The sequence below is a fragment of the Stegodyphus dumicola genome, chromosome 9 (genome assembly GCF_044657685.1).
Source record: "Stegodyphus dumicola isolate Sdum_Otavi_A_Nest chromosome 9, ASM4465768v1".
NCBI lineage: Eukaryota > Metazoa > Arthropoda > Arachnida > Araneae > Eresidae > Stegodyphus > Stegodyphus dumicola.
Genome location: NC_140776.1, coordinates 180,174,442 through 180,198,262, shown reverse-complemented (window position 1 = coordinate 180,198,262; position 23,821 = coordinate 180,174,442). Strand labels below are relative to the sequence as shown.

At 33.2% G+C, this 23,821-nt stretch overlaps 1 protein-coding gene and 1 pseudogene across 1 annotated transcript in view; both read left to right on the top strand.

Annotated features, from left to right (window-relative positions):
* LOC118202579 (uncharacterized) overlaps positions 1 to 23,821 on the top strand; it is a 71,672-nt gene that overhangs the window by 5,346 nt on the left and 42,505 nt on the right. Inside the window, exons 2-3 of the mRNA XM_035374747.2 lie at positions 11,842 to 12,043; positions 21,805 to 21,971. Coding sequence (XP_035230638.1) covers positions 11,846 to 12,043; positions 21,805 to 21,971 — 365 coding nt within the window. The 5' untranslated portion in view covers positions 11,842 to 11,845. The remainder of the gene's footprint in view (positions 1 to 11,841; positions 12,044 to 21,804; positions 21,972 to 23,821) is intronic.
* LOC146995571 (uncharacterized) lies at positions 15,747 to 20,580 on the top strand (annotated as a pseudogene).

Here is a 23,821-nt window from a genome sequence, read left to right as displayed (position 1 = left end):
AAACAACAAAATAAACTAAAATAAATTTCAAACAATTTAAAAAAACAACAATAACGACAGAAATTCATACTAAAGAACCAATGAACATAACATTCTACAAAATAAGAACAAGGATAAAATAAAATGCACTTACCATGAATTAATGCGTTTTCAAATAGCAGAAATATAAATTTCATACCGCCTTTAACACGCCGCCACGTAATCACTATCGTATTTACATGACAGCCAGACACACTATCCAGAAAATTTATACTATGGTTCACAAATAAATAAAATCACAAATCCCTACTTTTATCATGCACTACCATTAAAAATAATTTCCCAGGCCCTCTTTCCACAGTTCCAAATACCCACTACCCCTCAACAGGATAGCCACAATCATATTTCCTTTTGCTGAACTTCAATTCAACAACTACCATTTTATCTTTCCCTCCCATCTTCTCAGACACAGAGGCGAACCAACGAGCTCCAGCGAAAGATTTTTCAACGTCAACAGGGTTGCCATAGAACACGCAATCGCGCCAAAAGCCAGCGCAGAACACATATCGCCACATTTGGTGAAATTAGGGCGTATATTATAGTTGTACCTTTCTTTTTACCATATTTAAGCTTTTTGCATTCATATAAAGAATTTGATTAGATTTTGGATGAATTTAGATAACCAGAAGTGGTGCTTTGCTTAAAACACATAGAAGTTTTAATGATCAACCAGAAGTGGTACTTTACTTAAAGCTCTGAATAAATTTTCCTGAAAAAAAATGTACTATGATATAATCCAAAGCTTTTCAAATTTGATATTTAAAACTTGTACTGAGAGCTGCATACTAGGGTAAAAATATATTTATGGGTGCCCTTGGCGAAAATTGGTGATTTTTGGCGGTACATGGATATCGAGTTTGTGCAGTTCTTTGACTTGCTATTTTGGCTTTGTGTAGCGGCTATTTTTGCGCCACAAATCGCCGCTATACAAAGACAAAATAACAAATCAAAGAATTTTGCAAACTCGGTATCCACGTACACATCGACCTGTTTAACTTAAAAAAACATCAGAGAATTGCACAAACCTAGCATTGCGCACTCTCTTGACTTATCCATGTACACATCGACCTATTTTCAGGTAAAAAAACATCAGAGAATTGCACAAATTTGGCATTGCATATTCCCTTGACCCTGTCCATGTACACGTCGATCTATTTTCACTTAAAAAGTCAAAGGAACACCCAATTCCATAGTAGAGCCAAGCAAAAAATGCATAATCTCAATAAACTACATTTTAAATCAAACAATAAAATAACATAAAAAAGGAAATTCATCTTATGCATTTAAGCACTACACAAAACAAATATTCACTTACCTTATTTAGAAATTTCTGCATTATCAGTCTGTGACACGCAAAATTCCTTAACAGCATCCAAAAACGTTCTAAAATTATCTGAACTAGAATTCGTATATTAGCGTCGCCACATAAATTCACAAAAATAAGAGTTAAAAATATCATCAGTAGTACCGATATCCTCCGACTTTCAACCATACGCATTTCCTTCCTACAAACAGGACACTTATAATGGCTACTAAGTAAAGCTTCATTTACATATCAGTCAATGAATGCTGCTTTCTCTTTTCTTTCCAAATTGTACAGAAACTTCAAATTGATCTTACCATATTCAGCCATTTTACCGTCTAAACCACAAAACAAGCATTGTACTTTCTAATGAACACACACCACAAGCCCTTACAAATCTTTTCCTAGTAATTCAAAACGTACCACAATAACACAACCAATTACATCATAGAGTTTCCATAATGTTCAACTACTCAGGTTACCATTAATGAAGCAACAACTATGCGATAATACAAGGGGCACCCTTCAATCTACTCTAACCCATATTAGATTTTGAACATATAGGATAAACTGGAAGTGATATTTTACTTGGAACTCATAATAGACTTTTGTGGGAAAATATAGTCACTGTAATATAATTTTAATTTTAAATAAAGCAGCATGTATTAAGACTATTTCTTTCATACCTAGACTTGTTATTTATTTATAGGAAGTTGCAGAAGATGGTGATTTTTATAACAGTGTTTTGTTTGTAGAACTTTGAAACTTTTCTAAAGCAGGCATGTTATCATAAAATGTACTTGTTATTCTGTTGCATTCTTGATATGACCCAGTGCAAGAGCATATGGCAAATTCGAAAACATGTATAACTTTATTTTATTGATTCCTGAGCGTATGATAGTCACTCTTCACCAATCATATGTGAAATATATATATATATAGACAAAATAGATTATACATGTGGCCAATTATCTACATGTATAAAAATTAAATGCTTTTTTAATTGTTTATCTTTTATACAAATCTATAATTTAATTTTGATCTTTATGAAACTTGCCACACTTGACCTTCAAAACAAGAGAAAGGTCACTGCCTACATGTTTCTCAAAAACCAATCCATGGTATCTGCACTTTTTATATACATGTATATTATGCTAATTTAACGAACTTTTGATTAAAATCTTAGGAATTTAAAAAATTTGCATTGCCACTGTGCAAAGTGTAAAATGTTTTGAATTTAATCAGAAAACTTGGTGACATAAAAAAAATTGTGTTGCCCCTGGGGAAAAATGCAATTATATTACAGTCAAAAGTCGTTAATTCGGACACCCATAATCCGGACCTAAAAGCTAAAAACTTTCTGCGCATGCACCGCGTTGACACATGTGCAGCGCAAGTGCAGAATATGTTTTCGCGTGCGCGTTTAACGTATAACGGACGGTATAAGCTAAAATTATACAATTATCTATTTCAGTTAATGTTGATGCTTGCGTTATTCCTTAATCTTCGAATTGGATGCAGCTTATTATTTTTTGCAGACTGTAAGAGCAATTTTATAAAAGTAAACTTGAACTTTCGATTATGTCAATTTCCGATTCTGGAGCTCCCAAAGGATCTACAAAACGAAAGTATGTCTCGATGCCCGTCGAACAAAAAGTGGAATTGCTGCAAAAAATGGATAAAGACATGAAGAAGGTGACAGAGAGGTTAGTGAAAACGAAAAAATTTCGATTGACAAGTTAGTCGGTATTCTCGGCACAGCAATTACGGGACTTGAACAGCGGAGCTTTTTAACTGAACAAGAAATTATGTCTTTATAGAATTAAAGAGAAAGTATTATCACATAAAACGAAACAACTTACATTAAAAGAAATGTTTAATAAAGTAAAGAAATAAATATTAAGCTTCTTTTTTTGTAAATTTTGATACCCTTTAGATCATAATTGTTCTTTATTTCCTAAAATATGGTTTCATATTTTTAATTTTAGAATTTGTGCATGCCATCTTACGAGATTTAAACTGATGATCTATAATCCGGAATCGCCGAAGTCCGACGAGTCCGGATTAACGACTTTTGACTGTAATTTGTGTCGAATTGAATAAATAAACTTGGCTATTTAATAGAAATGTGTTGCCTTTGCCCAAATTAAAATGCTTTAAAATGTGTTGTCATCAGCAAAACGTAAAATATTTGATTTTTCACGCGTTAACGTGCATGTTATTGCATCACACGTATTTTCTTTCCTTTTTGAAAGTGAATATGTAATAGTCATTACAAAGCATTATTTTTGTTGTGAAATCAGTTATGCCATCTAAACAAAAATTGATTGCTTGAGCTACACCTCAAGCATGGCAGAAAAAACCATCATGAGCTTTAGAAACAAAAAGGCAATGGGGAAGCAAGACTAGAAAACATTCGAGTATGCACAATTCGAGCCTGTTCGTTTGAAACAAACAAGCAGCAGGAAGCAAGATTTAGAAATGTTCGAGTAAGCCCATTCATCTGAAACAGATGAGCAACAGGAAGCAAGACTGGAAAATGTTCGAATGTGCACTGCTCCATCCGAATGAATACTGCATGCTGATTTAAATCTTGGTGCATTCCATTATGATGCTAATTATGATTATAGTCTTTCCAAGTGTGGCCGTTGGAAAAATGGATAAATTATGCATGTATTGCAGAGCCCTCAAACTTAAGGATGAAGCACCAGAAATGTGCTGTGCTGATGGAAAAGTGAAATTGCCAGAATTAAATTCACCAGTGGAAACATGATCAACCTTGGTATCAGGTGACACAAGCCAATCAAACATACGTAAGTTCAATCAACAAATATTGTGGACGAGAATGCCAACATTCAAAGTAAAGTGCAAATTTATCAAACTATTTTCTTAAGTAGAATTGCAACGCATCCTGGGTAACATCTAGTACCTAATAAAATATAATCCAAAATGTTGTGTTGGAGACCTTTTTATTTATTAAAGTGACAAATTAGATTTTGTTTACAAACGACCAACCAGAAACGATTCTGTACTTAAAGTTCATTGTTATTTAAAATATGGGATAGGTGGGAAACCATTTGATACTCACGTCAGTTTTTTTATTTAGAATCCCCCCAAAAAGTCTTAAGAAAGGTATACATAATACTCAAGAAAAAGTATGTGTCATAAAAATGATTTTTTTCTTGACTAACCGAGGTTAGTTCAAAGACATTGATGGATTTTGCATTGATATTAGTCGCAATCACAGTTACGGTCCTTGAGGCCTCAATTCTAAACAATAAGTGAAGCCCCATCACATGTTTTTTTGGAGAATGTTTTTCTTTTGTTGGCATAGTACCAGGGAAGGGAGAAAAGGTTAGATTCAAAAGAGTTAAAGATTAATGTAGCAAATTGTGTTCTTTCTTAATTTTCTTACTTGTTCTAGCTTATTATTTTTGCTTGAGACTAACTTTTTAATTTAATCTAGTTAATTATTTTTAGTTGAAGATTACTTTTTACTATTACAGATTTCTTACCGAAATTGAAGTTTGAATTTTTGATTATGTTAAAAAAGTTTTTAATTTTGTAGCTGCACCAAGATATGCAAAGCAAAAGTGTGTTTCAGTGTCAATTAAATAAAAATTTTCAAATCGTTACAGAAAGCAAATAAAAGTATACTAATTCAGAAGTCAAACAAAAATCAGCGTTATATTTTCGAAATTTTCAGAGGACTAGTTTCGATGGTTTTACCGAACCACCATCCTTAGCTGTAAAACCGCAAATGAACAAGATAGGAAATAATGATTAGACAAGATAAAAAAGCCTGGACAAGAATAATAAAGTGGTGCTATCTATTGATGAAACCAGAACTAAAACATAATTTCTTTAAAGGCCGAAGGCAAATTTGGATTGGAATTATGATCGTTAACTAGAACAGAAAGATTTTTATGAATGTGAAATGCCTCTAGAAAATCCAGTTCTCCAATGGAAGATGTTTTTTGAATAATTTTGGCCGCAGAAAAATTGAAAGTGTGATTTTCGGACCAACAATGTTGAGCAACAGAAGACTTCTGTGTTTCCTTTTTTCTAACATATGCCTCATGTTCCTTGACGCGAAATTTTAAGGCTCTCATAGTTTGGTCAATGTAAATTAAAGCACACTGGCAAGGAATCCTATAAATATCCCAGGAATTCATATCCGGAATAGGGTCCTTGAGTATGGAACTCGGAAATTTATTGATGGGAGAATAAACAACCCGGAAGTTAAATTTCTGCAAAATATGTGCAACTTTATAGCTAATTGATGGAAAGAAGAGAAAGACAACAGAATTTTTATAATCTCCTAAAATAAGAGTGTGCCTTTTAGTGTGTTGAACTGAGAATTTTTTAACTGCTTGATTAATAATGTTGGGTGAAAAGCCCCTGTCAATAGCTATTACTTTTAAATAATTTCATTCTTCATCAAGGGATAGTTTGGAGGAGCAAACTTGAAGAGCACGGAAAACATAGGAATAAAATGAAGCTAACTTTTGTTTAGTCAGATGACATGATTTAAAGTGTGGAAGCTACAATGCGCAAAATTAATTCTAACCCGGATATTATCATTCCAAAGGCCGACAAAGGTGGCCAGATAGTTGTCATGGATAAAAACACTTACATCGATGGTGTCACTAAATTCTTAAATGAAGGACCATATAATCCGATCCCTAAAGATCCTTCACCTTCGGACCTGTCAGCACCTTGTGGAGTCAATGCCATGCTGGGTGCTGGCAGTTTTGAAGTTTAAAAATGGTCCTACATGTTATTAACAGGGTGGTCATATTGCAATGGCTCTTCGGAGTATGTATGTATTATGGTAAAGCAGAAAATATCAACATTCATAATGGTTTTTTTTTTTTTTTTTTAAGCTGCTTCAAACAACAATCAATACTCACTGTAATACAGGTGTGAAGAACAAAGAAATTTGAAAAAGATTCTCAGTTATGGTAACATTTACCTAATGAATTAATGAAATTCGTGAAATGCTAATTCACTAAACTGGTAACTAAAGTGTTACCAGTTTAGTGAATTAGCAGTTTAGTTATTATGGTTCAGAGAAAATTTTGATTACTATATGACTGAGCCCATAACCTATTTAGACATCTCATAAAGGAGAATGTAGCTTAAACTGTACCACCTGGATGGCTATTGCAGCAGCAAGAAAGGGCAATCAATAATACATATATCCATGTTTTCTCTGACATTTTAAACCAAGGCCTAGAAATATGCCTGCTGACTTTGCAAACCACCATTATATTACTTTTTAATTTAGAAAGCGCCCTTCATTTGTACATGGTATGTATTTTAAAACTAGGTATACTCGTACAGCATTGAAATTCATTTAATATATACTTTCATTCATGGTAATTTTCATATTTTATTAGCCTTTTCCCGTGGGCTCAAAAAACAGTTGTGTACCTTCTTCGGGGGCTCTTGTCTTAGCGGTAATGGAAAGGGAGGAAAATTATCGAATTGAGTCTTGACGACTAGGTGATTAGTGCTATTTTGTCGGGCTGGCAGGGAAACTGTCATTTCCTTTCAATCCAGTTCCAATGCTCTAGGTTCCAATGCTTAGAATGCGGGATGCACTAATCGCTTTCACACTGCAGGTAGATGAATGCAGATTTCCCAACGAAAAAAAAAAATTATCTTCTTCAGATGAAATGAAAAATTATCTTCTTCAGATGAAATGTATGCTACAACTATATAATTTTGTAGTAAGAAGTGTTCCATCTTATGATTAAACTAGTTTTTTAAACTTGCACGTAGATTATGTACTAAAAATAAGCGAAGCAATCAGAGTTAAAATATATTCACTTGTCATCGTATCAGAAAATTCAGCGAGTTAAAATATTCAAACATTTCCTGCAAACAATATATACATTTTCATTTTTAATAGCATTTTTATTCTGATGTTGAAGAGCAAATTAAATAGAGTTTATTGATTACAAAGAAACTTAAAAACTTTACTAAACAGCTCTTCCGGATTCCAAAATGAGTGTTATTACTTTTACACCTCTGGTAATATTCATTTCTGGAGAAATAGCAATTAGTCACTACGTTTGTACTGCGCTAAAGATTTACAATGCATGAGCCAAGAAATTTTTTATTTATTTTTCTTCTATGTGGCTTTGCAAATAGCAGTCCCAGAGTTGATCTGCTTTACATCAGGCATATAAGATGTTTAATCTTTTTTAATCACTTCATAGTTTTTGGTTCAAGAAAGAAATGCAGATTCAAACCCTGGAGCTTTAGAAAATAAAATCCTTGTTGAGTTTTAATGTATTCAGTAACAAAAATTTAGTTTTATCACTTAGCGATATAAGATATTACTTTGTATGGTAGTTGTTCAATGATTTATATTGCTACACCATTTTTTCTTTGAAAGCAAAATTGCATAAATAGGAATCCATTGATATTTCAGAAAGTAAACATCTTTGTCGAATAGCGAAATATTTCTTCACTTTTTTATGATCTACATTTTCAGAATGAAAATTTTCAAAAAATCACCTTTGAGATATCAAACTGTTATGTGAAATTTTCAAATCTTAAGCTATTTACAGTTGTTTTCTTTGGGAGTAATGAAGCTGGGAATAAAGACTCGTACTGAGTTGATGAATATTAGTGAAGATTCACATTGAGGATTAAATTCAGCAAACTAAAAAGTGGTACACATCTGAATTCCTGTAGACATGCTTAGTATTCCAATATCTTATTTGATTCCCTCCAAAACAAAATTCTCATATAAAATTAATTACTTTCTGAACACTACTAGCAACTGAGTGGTTAAGGCCGCCGAATGCTGTTAGTTCGACTTCAGGCGATCGATCTGACCCCATGGTCGGTTTTCGTTGCTTCCCCCCATGTGGAACGTGAATACGAGACAATTTCCTCTAAAAGATCTCCACAAAGGCGTCTTTTTCCTTAGGTAGGCAGCCTTCGTGTACTTTTTCCATATTCAATTAACCTAAATGGTGTCTAATTTCTGAACGAATTGATATAGATATAACATTATAGACGCAAACATATAACAATGAATAAATTAATAAGTTTTGAAACTTTTTTGAATTAGAAAATGTTCCATAATAATTGCTTTAGTAAAAATTTGTACAGTCAAAAGTCGTTAATTCGGACACCCATAATCTGGACCTCAAAGCTACAAACTTTCTGTGCATGCGTCGCGTTGATGCATGCGCGTAAGACCTTTAGGGCTGCAAATATGCGTGTGCACATGCGCATAATACGTTTACGCATGCGCGTTTAATGTATAACGGACGGCATAAGCTAAGCTAAAATTATCTAATTCAGTTAATGTTGCAGATTACGTTGTTCCTTAATCTTCGAATTGGATCCGGCTTATTATTTTTTGCAGACTGTTAGAGCAATTTTATAAAAGTAAGCTTGAACTTTCGATGTCAAAAAGAATTTCCGATATATATTTACTAATATGTAAAGGATCTACAAAGCAAAAGTATCTTTTGAAGTCCATTAAACAAAAAGTGGAATTGCTGCAAAAAATGGATAAAGGCATTCCGAAATCTGTTTATCAATTTCACGCTGCTCTGTGGTGGCAGGGGGAGAGGGAAACGCCGCGGCTCTCGCAATGAATTGGAAGTTGATCTGTCAGCACTATCCTTATCTTCAGGGCAGATGTTTTTATTTTATTTGGCATATAATTCCTTACTAAATGTAGTATTTCATCTCGATGTACTCCGTCTTTGATATGATTTAAATCAAATTCCTCATCATTATAATTCGCTTCTGATAGTGAAGAAAGTGACACAGAGGTTATTGAAAACGAAAAAATTTCGATTGACAAATTAGTCGGTATTCTCGACACAGCAATTATAGGACTTGAACAGCGAAACTTTGTAACTGAATACGAAATTATGTCTGTTTATAGAATTAAAGAGAAAGTATTATCACATAAAATGAAGCAACTTAAACAACTTACATTAAAAGAAATGTTTTATTAAACATTATAACTTTATTAAGTAAACAAATAAATATTAAGCTTTTTTTTTTTTTTTTGTAAATTTTGATATACCCTTTAGACCATAATTGTTTTTTATTTCATAAATTACAGTTTCATATTTTTAATTTTATAATTTCTGCATGCGATCTTACCAGATTTAAACTGATGATCTATAATCCGGAAAAATCGATAATCCGGAATCGCCGAAGTCCCGATGAATCCGAATTAACGACTTTTGACTGTATTTCATTTGTCCCACAATTAAAATTGATTTTGTCATCAAAATTATTCATAAAAGGGAATAAATGCTCATAAGTTTAGCTTTCTTATTTCGAATATAATTTTATTTTTATTTGTCGAATTAAAGAAAGTGTTATCTACCTAAGCGAAAGGGGAGAAAAGTTAATGCAGTCAATCCGTTCATCGGAATTTGAATCCAGGTTAAATTATCAGAGTTAAAGAAATATTATCTGCTTGGCGGCTAGTTATCATTTAGAACATAAACCAAAATTTCACTCAAGTAAGCAGTAGTCATAGAATGTGTGTCATTTAGAAATAACATTAAAAGTAATTTTCATCACCTGAAACATTTATATTTATTACACTGCCTTAACATGCACATTAAAAAATGGAATAAAGTGGTAAAAACACTTGTGAAAAGAATTTCAAATTCAAACTGAAACCAAATTAAAAAGAATTTAATCAGAATCAACTGAAAAAATTGTGCATTTTTAACTATTCAAGCTTTTAAAATAATTTCCAAAGAATTTCAGCAGACGAACTTCCGAAAATACTTCCTTCTTTGATATTTAAGCTCCAAGCCGTATTTGCGCAGGAAAAAACCTGAAAACGCAAATGCGTGTGGATCGAAGTAACAAATTATTCTTTTTATTTTCTTTTCTCAACAAAATATTTCCTAGAAGATACCATATTTGCCAACAACACATGTGAATTCAAAACACGGACAATTTTCCCCAATCCATTAGCGGAATCTAACAAAAGAGTGCACTCTACGGGGTGTCATAAAATAGTCATCAAGCCTCAAGCGCTAGAGCTCCTACCCCTGCCACCAACAACAAACTGCCCCGAGCCCCCAGTTGCTGCATATTTATTTCGGGACACCTATGACCCAGCCCCCCCCCAGGGAAAAGGAAAACAATGTTGTAAAAAAGATTCTTGTGTAATGAATGCTTTTTTTTTTTTTTTTTTTTTTTTCATTCAGTTAATCATGTTGATGTGCAGATGCTTTTGCATTTGTATTTCTTTTTTGGGTGAGTGATTCTTGTTTTTAAGTTGCTGACACTTGGCTACTCTTTCCTTAAAGTCTTGGAATAGCCCAGAAGTCTCTTTCCTTAAAAAACTTTGATATACCATATGTACATAGTCTTCAATGATTAAAAAAAATTGTAGAATAAAAATAAATCTAGTTAGAAATATATCTGCTTCCCCCAAAGTTTACTTGAATTTAAAAGGCTTCCCTTCATCAAGACATCACTTTAGCTTAGTAGGAGTTCTTATTATGCACTGAAAATATGTAATTTGAGTTCTTGTCCACTAAACTGGTAACTGATTCACTAAACTGGTAAACCATTCAGAAATCAGCAATGCTATTTAAATTTCGATACATCATGCAATTATATATTATAGTAAATAACTGTATTAATTAAGTGTTCTTTTAAATCTAGTGTAATTCTTAGCTGTCAGTTTTATTTTAAACTATCATAGGGGGATATTTGTTATGATTGATTATAAATTACTTTTGCAAAAGGGCCATACCAGCGACGCGGCCATGTGGTTAAGACAGAGTCGTAGCTAGGGTTTTCAGCGCCCAGGGACAACTGAAGATTTCGTGCCCCCTACTGCTTGCCAAGATGGAAACATTTAATTCTAAAATGTAACATCAGTTTGGCGCCCCTTGTATTTTGCGTCCGGAGACAGATGCACCCCTTGCCCCCCTCTAGCTACACCCCTGGGTTGAGACCATTGAATGCTGGGAGTCGATCCCAGGTGAATGGACTGGCTGCATGGCTATTTTTCATAGCTTTTTTTTATGTATAACATAGATACAAACAAGGTGGCCATATAAAGTCCTCCACAAAGGCAACCCTTCCCTCGAGTGTTTTGCCATATTCAAATTACCTAGCCATCTTTTGCAAAATGATTTTTTTCCCCCCTAAATTTGAAATTTGTTGTTAAGAAACCTCCTGCCTGTAGATTTGAATGCTTTAGATGCATGTTTCTTGTTTACATATGTTTCGTAGTAATGAATAAAATAAAATAAAGTTTTTTAATGTTCTTAGTTGTTTTATTATACTGTATTAAGAGCTTAAAACTATTTAGCTGTTTACTTGTAATTTGATAACTGGTTCATTATATTTGGTTAGGGAGATTGTTTTATTTGGATCATGGGGGGGGGAAGTCAAGAAAATTAAAAATTGAATTTCATTTATGGCACTAAGCTGTGATAACCCAAATAAAATGAAATTTTTTATCTGTTTATTTCTAGCATTATGGAAAATGGTGGCAATGCAGGAAGTAGTTCAACATCTAGGAATTATCAGTTACCCTCATTTTCTGACTGTCTTCCACCAGTTGCCGATTACATACATGCAATTAAAGCAGATTCCATTTCGACGCAATGCTCAGAAATTATTGATCACTTCAGCATGGAGGTAGCTCAAGTTATTGCTCCTAAAACAGTTGTTAAGGTAATTTTTTTAAATAAATATATTTTAGTGCTCATTTAACCTGGCTTACATTTTCTTGGCAGCATTTTTTTTTCCACCAAAGAAACAAAACAGCAAAAATAAGCACCAAAGGTGAAATTAAAAAATAGTAGCTTAGAAAATTCACATTTGCTTCAAAAAGTATGCATGATGCACAAACGAAAAAATAATGTTAAATATTTTATTACATGCAGTAGTAAAAAAAATGGAAAAATTTTATTGTTTGGTTAACCAGTTAATCGTTTGCCCCGAGAGAGATACGTTGACAGGAAATGCATCATCATCCGTTAGTGTCGGCAGACTATCGTCGGGGTAAAATCTGGGCCAGACTGTAAACCCCGAGCCAGATACGTCGTAGTGTCCTTTTCCAGCTCCCCAGAATGAGTCGAAAATGAAAAGGGGTAATTGATAGATTACTTAGTCGTACTTACCTTCTCAGCGGTGTCGCATTAGGATCACAGCGGGGCTGTATCAGGAAAAGAAATCACGGGGAATCACTTTACACCAGTGGATACACCCTCAACAAATCTCGTGAGTTCCACAATAAATTCCTCCCTTTCATTAATGAACAAAGAGGTTTGAAGGTTTTAAATTTCTTTTGAATTCCTAATGATTCCCTGAGGATATAAACAGTTTATTATTTTCTGATCTATGAATTACATTTAAATGTTATACCTAATACCTGCATTTTATTTTATCATCTTACCTTCACATATGGAAATGTTTAAGTTTCATTATAACAATGTTGCGCCAATTATGAATGGCATTGGTGAAATGAAATTTTCAAAAATAATTTTTCAAAACTTTAATCATTAATTAATATTTTACATTTCAATCGATACTTTTATATATATATATATTTAAATCTGATTAATTGAGAAAACTAAAATCGTATAGAAATATGTAAATAAGAATAAAGTTCTGGTATTTTACAATGTATAATTTGTTATGCATAGTTCCTGTTATTTATTTAATACTTACAGACTTATGTTAACATTTAAAATTTAATATTAAAAAATTTAATGTATTTAAATTCTAATCCGCAATTTTATGTATTATTATCAGGGGTGTTTGTGCTCTGGGGAAACCCCAGAATTCCGGGGATTTTGAACTTCGATACCCGGAAATTCCGGGGATCGTCGTTCAAAAGGAAGTGGAATAATAATGAATTATTTATTTTGATCTGGGTAATTTTGTTTGCTTTGAAAGCAGAAAATGCAAGGTCAGTGTGTGTGGTGAAAACTTTTCCTTTCTTTCTCCAAAGGCAGTGATAATGCGTGAAAAGGGGGAAAAAACTTCTTTTTTGTTCTTTCCTTATTGCGAGTTATGACTCATTCCCCCGGTTCTCGGACATTCTCTTCTGGATTCTTTTCGGCAAATAGGCACGGCAGAAAAAAAAGGGAGAGACTTCGTTCGACCACATGTGCGTTCACGTGACTCTGGGTTCAAAGGTCTTATCTCTCCTGGCTTGGCGCTAATAAGTAGAGAAGGGGGATTTTTCGCCGTATTAGCTATTTGTCATTGATCGCTTCTCAACTTTTTTTTCTCCGCTGTGTAAAATTTTTGTTTCATTTATTGATGCACGTGTAAATTTTTCGTTTCGTTTATTGAAATATTTTTTTATTTATGTACGTAAGAGAATTTCACTATGAAATTTCTCGATATAAATAGTGATATTATACAATTAGAAGAAGGTGTCCAGAATGCATTTAGGTGGAATTGGATTGAACGGAGAGATGGTAATGGGGATACCATCGGCACATGGTGCAAGAAAATAAATGTTGCTGGACAAGCATATTGTGTTTTTTGTAACTCACTGCTGAAGTATGGTGGGGAAGGATTCAAAGCTTTCACAAATCATTCTAAAACTGTGATGCACATAAAATATTCAAAGTGCATTAGACATTCAATGACTTTAAGTAATTATGCTAATTCAAAAAATACTGATGACTCACTGGAGACTGATGCTCGGCCATTGGATATAGTGACAAGAAAAGCACACCAAGAGGTATTAATAACTTGGTTTATCGCCGAGAATTCTCTTTCTTTCAATGTAGCTCCCAATTTAATTTAACTCTGCAAACAGTTGAGCCGCGATCAGACAGCACTAAACTCGTTGGAAATGTCCATGACTACTGCATGTTATAAGATGAAATACGGGCTCGCAAAAACTATTAAGGAAAATATCATTAAAACTTTAAAGGAGACTCCATTTTCTCTAAATTTGGATGAAAGTACTAGCAATGAAGAAAGTATACTGGCAATACTGATGCAGTTTTATGACAAATGAAGTTGTAGTTCATCATTTTACATTTCTAAAGATAGAATCTTGCAATTCAGAAGCTGTTTTTAAAGCAGTTGTTAATACTATTGAAGATAATAATATTTCATGGGCAAACTTAATTAGTGTATTAATGGACTCATGTAACACCATGCGTGGGAAAATAAAGGGTGTTGAAACCAGACTACGATCAAACAAAGCACCCCACTTATTAGATATTGATGGTGACACATGTCACACAGCTAATAACTGTGCAAAAAAAATTGCTTCATGTTTTGATAGATACTTAGAAGATTTGTTTGATGACATCTATTTTGATATGAAAAGCTGCAGTAAAAGAGAAAATTTTTTCAAAATCTGTGAATCCCTTGCCATTAAAAAACTTAAGCCCTTGAAGAGACCAGACCATAGGTGGGTGTACATTTTATGTGTTTTAGAAAGAATCAAAGATCTGTGGATTGCTCTTATTGCATTTTATTTTCACTATTTGGATAAAACTGATAAAGGGGATTATTTTTCTTATGTTGAAACTGTATACAATAAAAGAAATATTTCTGAAGCTCAGGAAAAAAGTGTTGAAGGGGTGTATTCTAGCTTGCATTCCCAATAACTCACAAAGGATGCTTTAGCTCGGAAAAAAAGAATACTAAATGGATTATTTGTTATGCAAAACAAAACTTCATTGCATATGGCATTATGTTCAGCAGTATTACCAGAGTTCAACACATATATTAAATTATTTGAAACAAAAAAACCAATGCTTCATTTAATACATTCCAGTATTTATAAATTGATGGCAAAAATTTTCTCTTTTTTTATGAAGCTAGAATATATAGAGTGCACATCTTATAATGATTTTTTAAAGCTTGATGTCACAAATCCAGAATTCCATCTACCTAGCAAAGTAATATTTACTGGTGCAGAAGCTTCCACTCTCCTGAAGAAATTATCAAAAAATCATCCAATAGCAAAAGAATTCCAAATTTCTGTGATGAAAGCTTATACTAATACAGCACAGCATATGAAACAGAAATTACCCCTTAAAAATTCATATCTAATTAGTTTTACAGCATTAGATCCAGAGCTAAGAGGTAAAACCAATACAATATTAGCTTTTGAAAAATTATCATCTTTTATGTCCCATATTTTTAGTGATAATGAAAGGTCAAAAGTAGAAGCTGAAAAAGGTTATACCAGACTGATATTGATATCACCAAAGAAATGCTCTACACATCTGATGAAAGTGGAAATCAAGTCAAGTGTACAATTGATAAATATTGGTCTAAAGTTTTTAATTTAAAAGATGATTTCACAAATGATTATAAGTATCCTACATTGGCTAAATTGGTCAAAACCTGCCTTAGCTGCTTCCATGGCCCATTAGTGGAAAGTGCATTCAACTTAATGGATACACTTGTCACTGACTATAGAACCTCTCTTAAGATTGATTCCCTAGATGCAGTGCAGACTATTAAATATGATTTAATGGCTTCTAAAGAAACCTCCTGTGAAAAATATAGCTAAAAAAAAACCAATGACTGATTCAATTCACAAAGATATCTTACTGAATATGAACAGAAGTTGGAAAACATATCAAGAGGACTTAAAAACATGTATTTCAGATGAGTCACCTATAAAAGTCTCTGAAAAACCTTCTACATTAGCAGAAAAGCAAACTGCTTCTATCTCTGCATGTGCAGTTCTCGAGGAAATTTCTTCAACTGTAAATGAGGAAAATAAAAGTCAACCTTCCTGCAATTATGAAGTTCACCACAAAAGAAAGACAAGCCCACAAACATCAGAAAATAAAAAGCAGCAGCAGAAATTAGATAATTTTTTTTAAAGAATTAATTCAGGTAATTTAAAATATTTACATAAAATGTAGTAGTTTATATGTTTGAAAATTTATGGTTATTAATTTTGCAAAAAAAAAAGTAATTCATTGAACTTTTATAATTAAGTCATTCAATACTTCATAATTGTAATTTTTCATTCCTCTCCCCCCCTTCTCGAAACTCCAAAATGTCAGTAGTAAGCCGGTAAAAGTTTCAGGGGATTTTTTGGGGTCCCACAAACACCTCTGTATTATAACATTTAAAATATACGGGTTATAGTGTGAATGCTTCATATTTTTAACCTTCATGTTGTAGCGAAAATCGCTCTTTTCGACCGAGCTCCTCATAGCTTAGCGGAGAAGGCGCAGGACTCGAAACCCGAAAGTACCGGGTTCGAAACCCATCAACGGCAAGATGCCAGATAATTGTTTTTTTATGTAAATATCCTTGCTGTTAATGTTATCTTATTTATGTAAGTTTCCTTCTTATTCTTCCAAAACATTCCAAGTCTAAGTAGCTCTTCATTCAGTTCTAGTTAATAAAAAGTCTTGAGTTTAGACTTGTATTTGCCTGTTCATTTGTAGGATCCCCTCAACTACGCGACAATAAACCAAAACCTTGAAATAAACTTAGATAAGTATTTAGGTTCGCCTAATCTAATTTTAAGGACACTGGAAACTTTTTGTGTAGATAGTCTTGGAAGATACAATTCTTGAAGCTGTTTACTTAATATTAATGGAATTATAAAGATAGTTGCAACAGTTACATATTTAAAAATTAGAAATGGTAAAAAAATTGATGCTAAATTTTATTATGATTAATGTTGAATCTTCAGCCTAATTTAAAAAAAAAGAAGTGCCACTTCTCTAGTAATCTTTTTATCAAGAACAACTAAAAACGGTTACTACCTTCTTAATCTTTGAAACTGGTACTTTGCATAATGCAAACTTTCTTTGCTGTAGGAAAAGTACACTGGTGTGCAAAAATTAAGGACGAGATGCTTTTTTCAATATAACTTCGTACAAAAGCTTTCCAAATCAACACATTTAATACCGTAAGATCCCCAATACGTAAGGACATGAATAACGTAAGCAACACTTACTAAAAGAGAAATCAGAGGGATAAAAAGAAGCTTTATTGAAAAAGTAGCATGGAGCGCAATGCGACTGAAGGCCGAAACATCCCTGTGATGGGTGTCCAGCAAGAAACATCCGGTCTTTAATAGGGGATATGATCTCCCCTGACTGCTAGGCAGGTTTCACAGCGTCTGCCTACGCTGAGAATGAGGGTGTCAATGAGTTGTTGAGGCATTGCTGCCCATTTGTTTTGCAGCGCCATTCGAAGCTCCGGAATCGTTATAGGTGGCAAGGTACAAGTTGCCAAGCGTCTGCCTAGAAAATCTCATACATGCTCAATGGGATTGAGATCCGGAGATTGTGCCGGGCAATCCATACGTTCAATATCCTCACTATCTAAGAGCTGTTCGGCAGCTACTGTGCGATGACATGGTGCATTGTCGTCCATGAAAAGGAACTGCGGACCCATAGCGCCTCTAAAAAGACGCACATATGGAAGAAGAATTGCGTTACAATAACGGGTCCCGTTGACTGAACCTGCGTCGAAGATGTGAAGGTCTGTACGACTACCAAGCATGATGCCTCCCCAAATGAGAACACCGCCACCTCCATACCTATCCCTTTCAATGATGTTCGAGGGATGATTGCGGCTTCCCCGCTCTCTCCAGATGAGTATGCGATGAGAATCGCTACTCAGACTGAATCTGCTCTCATCTGTAAAGAGTACTCGTCCCCATTCATTGTCTCTCCAATTCCGGTGTTCCTGGCACCACATAGAATGCCATCTCCGATGAGCAGGCTTTAGAGGTACACACCGTACGGGGCGTCGTGCAAACAGACCACCACCGTGCAGTCTTCTGGCCATGGTAAAACGCGATATCGGTCTTCCAGTCGCCTGTGTCGTGTGTCTAGCGATTTCTCTCGCTGTCTGCCGCCTGTTTCTTCTGGCCTGTAAGGCAATATACCGGTCATCTGCGGGTGTGGTTCCTCGTGGGCGACCACTACTAAACCCCCGGATAGCTGTTCCTGTAGTTTGAAATTGTCTTCAAAATTGTGAAATGATGCTGTGAGCAATTCCGAACTCTGCAGCCACACTTGTCACACTGCGGCATTTCTCTAACTTCCCAATGATTCGACCTCAGGTAAAAGCATCCAGATGTCGTCTAACAGATTGATTATTCGCCGTTTCTCGCTGAGGCAGCAACTCGGTGTGATTTTAACTGCTATACAGAGTGCAATCTCTTTGCAAGAAATACTGATCTTACATGACAACATGCTTTATACTACTCGGGCACTCCCCCATTACGTCTACCTGCATATCTGCGCATGTGCTACCATACATCACCTTACTTAATCTCCTGATTGGTCTTTCTGTCCGCTCTGCCTCTTCGTTCAGCTGATATGCTAATTTTTCAACTTAGTCCTTAATTTTTGCACACCAGTGTACAATAGCCTAAAAAAAAAACTCTTAAGTTAAATAACTGCAATTTTAAATCAGAACCTTAAATATCTAAGCTTAAAGATTTTTTTTCCATATAAAAAAACAAATTTTAAATTAAATATATAAAAATGTACAGGAAATAATTCGATCATTAGTTTTGTTACAGTGCATCAAGAAAATAATTAAACAAAATTAAGGATATTTCAAATAGCCAATACTAGCTAATGAATTTATTTTTACTCCAATGAACAAAGCTTTTACTTGTCATTTAAAAATTTCATTTACATTGTAAGAGATTGCAATAGATTTTGGGTTCGTACAAGAAGTGAAGTCAAAGCGAAAAATATCTGATGTAAGTGATACACCGGTCTTTGTGTTTACGGTTCTCGTTAGGGGGGTCCTTATTCAGTGTGCTTGAGTGTGACAAGTACACTGTCAAGTTGATTTGAATAGAACTTCGAAAAAGAGCCTCACAGCTGGTGAAAGGGGGGAAAGAAATAGTCTGAGGCCAGTTTTGAACACAAAAAATTTATCTTTGCAGGAGAAAAATGGTAACGATATTTTTGCATTTCCCATTTTTTGCAAAAAATTTTCACTTTTTTTTTAGGTGACATTCTTGTTGTCCAATTTCTTCTGTAAGTTTTGGGAACATAAGTCTTTACTGTCATAATTGCCTCTTCCTCAAATGAAGTTTGTTTTCTGTAATTTTATTTTTCAGGTTATAAGGTATTTTCTCCCTCCTTCCAGCTGCCTTCGTGGTGTAATGGTAGCACACTTAGAGTGTATTCGAGAGGTCCAGGTTCGAGTCTGGCGAGGGCATTGCACATTTTTCACATGTTCTTCTTCAAAATAATCTAATGACGCTACAAGTTCTTGAGTCAGTTTTGCTTTTTCTTGGCTATCAGCAAGTTTTTCCGATTTTTTGACAAGCATATCAATCTCTGATCTCTGCTTTTAATGTATCACAAAGATTGCAATTGTCTTTTCTTCGGTAATGGAATCTGGTCTTAAACTTAGAATTAAAAATATCTCTGAATTTATCGTATGGCACTAGATTGTCCATTTTGTACATATAATGTAATTTTATGATGTTTAACTCTTTCAGAAGGTAACTTACCCTTTTTAAGGAATAATGAAACTTTGTTCTCTTGAGGGAGCTGATAAACTCTATTATTTTAGAAATATTTTTCTCTGGAACTGCAATGTTTTCAGATTGTATGTTATCATCTGCAATCTAGTGGAGCTTTTCCATCAATGGCCAAAGCTTCCCTTATATTTTTAACCCAATTTTTGTAATACTATGGAATGAAGCAAAGGCATTTATCCAAGCTTAGACATCATTACATTACTCATCTTGGAAACAATATACTCAATAAAAATAAGCTACATAGTGTTAAGATCCCAAACAAGAACATCGATACAAAACGTTAGACTAGCAAGATAATGATTACGGTATTACAATTCAACATTAAAAGTTTTGAGAATTCGTTAACTTCACTATCACAGATCAAAGAAAAATATTGAAAAAAGTATGCACTTACATTCTTATTAACTCATGGGGGATTGTTTTTAAATCTTTCATAACAACATGGATTCTCCTTGTTTTCTTCTTCTTCATAACAGAAAACTTGGCCACTGAATCAGAGCCTGAAGTGGAATTTAAAATGGATGAAAGAAACCAACAGGTCATTATTATAATAGACAAAAACGAACATGAATAAACCTGTTAAAGGAAGGTGGCTATCAATGTTTCACTTCTCTTGGCATGTGGACAGAGATTGTTTTTCTCCAGTATGCAAAATCTTTCCTCAGCTATGGTTACGGACATGAATACTTTTTCTCCTGAAGAGATTCATATTGTAGAAGCTACTTCTGCTGCCCGCTAGATGAACATTATTACTTCAGTTTTTATAAACAAATGTACATATATGGTTTTTCTCTTTGCATCTGCATTCATTTTATGAAATGAGGGTTTTCTACATAGTGCAAAATGATGCAGTTTTAGCATAAAAAATTTAACCTATTTCCTAACTTACATTTTTGAGAGGAAGGTGTTTTATTATATTGTGCACCATATATTTGAAGCAAATGATGAAGAAAGTGTTTTTTTTTTTTTTTTTTTTTGCTAGAAGTGTTAAATTGGTGTTATACCATTCTAAAGGAAGTTGGGTATTCTCTGATTACCTGCAACCTCTTCTTAATAATTCACCAGCTAACTTTTCATTAAATTAAGATACAAAAGACAGCATCCATTTTCAAAAATATTACAGCACTAATTACATATAACAATAATCAATTAACAAATTAAAAATGCTAAGAACATCTATAATAAAACACTTGGCTTTTATTTTAGCTTTAGTACTTAGCTAATAAAACACTTAGCTTTTATTTATTTAATTATTTATTTTTTGTGTTGTTCTCCCCATGTACACAGCAATCTGTTTTTGCTTAAAATAGCATCAGAGAATTGCAAAAATTTGGCTTTTCATATGGTTTTCCTATGTGCACTGTGATCTGTTTTCACTTAAAACAGCAACAGAGAATTGCACAAATTTCACACTGCACATGCTGTTGTTTTCCCATTGCATAAATTTGGCATCGATGCACAAGTATTGATTATGAAATACAGCTTCATGGAATGTGAATTTGTTTGTTATCTGCTGTTAGTCAAAATGCAATATTTTTGAGGAAACGAGAACATCTACATAATGCTTTCTTTTCTCTGAGCTGGCAAGAATGGATAGTTCCTTTCTCAATCCAACAAAAACAGTGATGTCTATCTTCAGTGCAACAAAAACAAATACTGATGACTGGGGTTTGTATGCTGCATGTACATGCATATCTGAGTTGCCACACAAACACATTTTGGCAAATTTTGCCTGCTTTAGTGACATAGAGCATTGCTTCATGAATACTTTTCAGGGGAGTGTAGTTAATCAGAAAGTAATGAAAACCATTTGGCTTGTGTTGACCTGTAATTGAAAAGATCCTTTGGTTCTACTGTAAGCCATGAATAACTGAAATTATGAGTACCAAATCAATGAGGAAATACGACTGTGTATTCTTAAAATTCCATTGTTTATTACATATTGACGTCATTCTTTTTTTAGGTAGTTGAAGATTTAAGCCATCAAATTTGTAAATATCACTCCTTAGCTCTTACAATTGGTACAAATGTAGATGGAGAATCTTTAAGGCAAGAACTGCTTGAAAGACAGCAGAAGGCCTGTGATACTGTACTCTCTACAACAACACAATTGTCTGACGCCTTCAGGAGGTTGGTTCAAGTTTTTCTGTTGTGGTTTGGAATTCATCACTTGTTACACATGTTGACTGTTTTCATAATGATTTTGAAATTTTGATTGTTTTGTTGTTTTAAAATGTTGTCTTGTTTCAGTTTTGAAGACTCGTGGATGAATTTATTATTTCTTTTTGCATTTTGGTTGTATGGTTTTGATTAATTGGCATGCATGTATAGGTATATGTTTTATATACTTAAAAAAATTTATTTTCTAAGTATAGATTATAACTTCTAGTTTGTAAAAGTATTAATAATTTTTAGAGAGCTGAAAAATCAGCAGTGTGTATGCATTAAATAATTAGTACTGAATAAGAGTGTGCATAAATTAATTACTTGGTAGTCCAAATTTCTAATTTGTAATCACGTATAATTTTGTAAAGGAACATTAGAAGGTGTAGTTAGATTCATATGACATAATATGTACAAGATGCTTTAGAAATATTGACTGCAACTTTTTCCTTCGAATTATTGGAGCTAGATCTGTATTTCTTGTTTCAAATATATTGCAAATGACATAACAATTTGGTCATTAACAATTGGATTTGTATATGAGAGTTATTTGCATACAGATAATTTATATTAATTCTTCTGGCTTCTTTTTAATAAAATATTCAATTATAAAGAATATATTTAATTTTTTAAAAAATGCATTGAAGAATTTCTTTATTTGTACCACTGTTCTCAATTTTTACAAGTTGGAATTTTTGGAAATATATAAAAAACAGGATTCATTTGGTCTTTAAAGTACTTAGGTTTTTTTTTTTTTTAAATGATTTTTGGTCCTTTTAAGTCCTTAATTTTGGTCAAAACCAGCAGAAGGTCCTTAATTTGAATCATCTGACATTTCTGTTCTTTCTCCTCCCAACTACTGCCATTTTGAGTGTGAATTAACATTTTGGAGGAATATGCTTTGGTGATGCATTGAAAAATATGTATTTGATGGGTTAACATTTGAATTCTTTTCTATTTCTTAATAAATAGTGGACACTTGAGTTTTAGTCACAAGGCCCTGCCTCGAATGGAACATAAACTTTTGAAATAATTACTTTTTTTTTTTTTTACAAAAGAAGAGTTTTTAAAATATTACATCAAAAAAACTTTTCCTTTTTGAGATATGAGTTCTTTTATTATGCAGCACTAAATTTGACAATTTATCAACCTTTTGGTGATGTCAAGATCTAATTTGTAAGGAAAGTTTTTATTTGGAGATTTGATGGTTTTTTTACAAACAATAATATTGATAAATATCATAAAAACAATCGCACATTAAAATTTTATTTAAAAAAATAACATTAAATTGAAACATTTTTATTTTCTCCTGCCATATTTTAAAATATTACTAGCCACTTTGGTGACGTAAAATTTGGAATCTGGAAAATAAACAAGATAATAAATGCTACAAAGCACTGTTTTTGAAACACTTTTTAGAAAAGATAAAAATGCTGCTGGAATTATTTAAAAATTAGTCTTTTATATTTTTGTTCCCCTCTGTAATTGTTTTATAATATTTAAATGTGTAGCAGTTTTTCTTGAAAATTTACTTTATACATCTCATTTTTGAATTTTGCAAAATTTTGCTTTGTTGGTAGAAATTATTTTTCTTTCAGTTTTTATAGCAGGAATGGTGTGAAGGCAATATTTATAGATTATTATTTTGAAGGCAAGGTTTACAGACCTAGAAAAATGTGAGGCATTGAGAAGTGTCTTCATGGTATTAACATGTAATAGACATGTTTTATAGGAAATTTGTAATCAGTTGTCTTTTGATAAGTAAAAAAAAAAAAAAAAAAAAATAATAATTATTTGAATTTTCTCCTTTTGATACC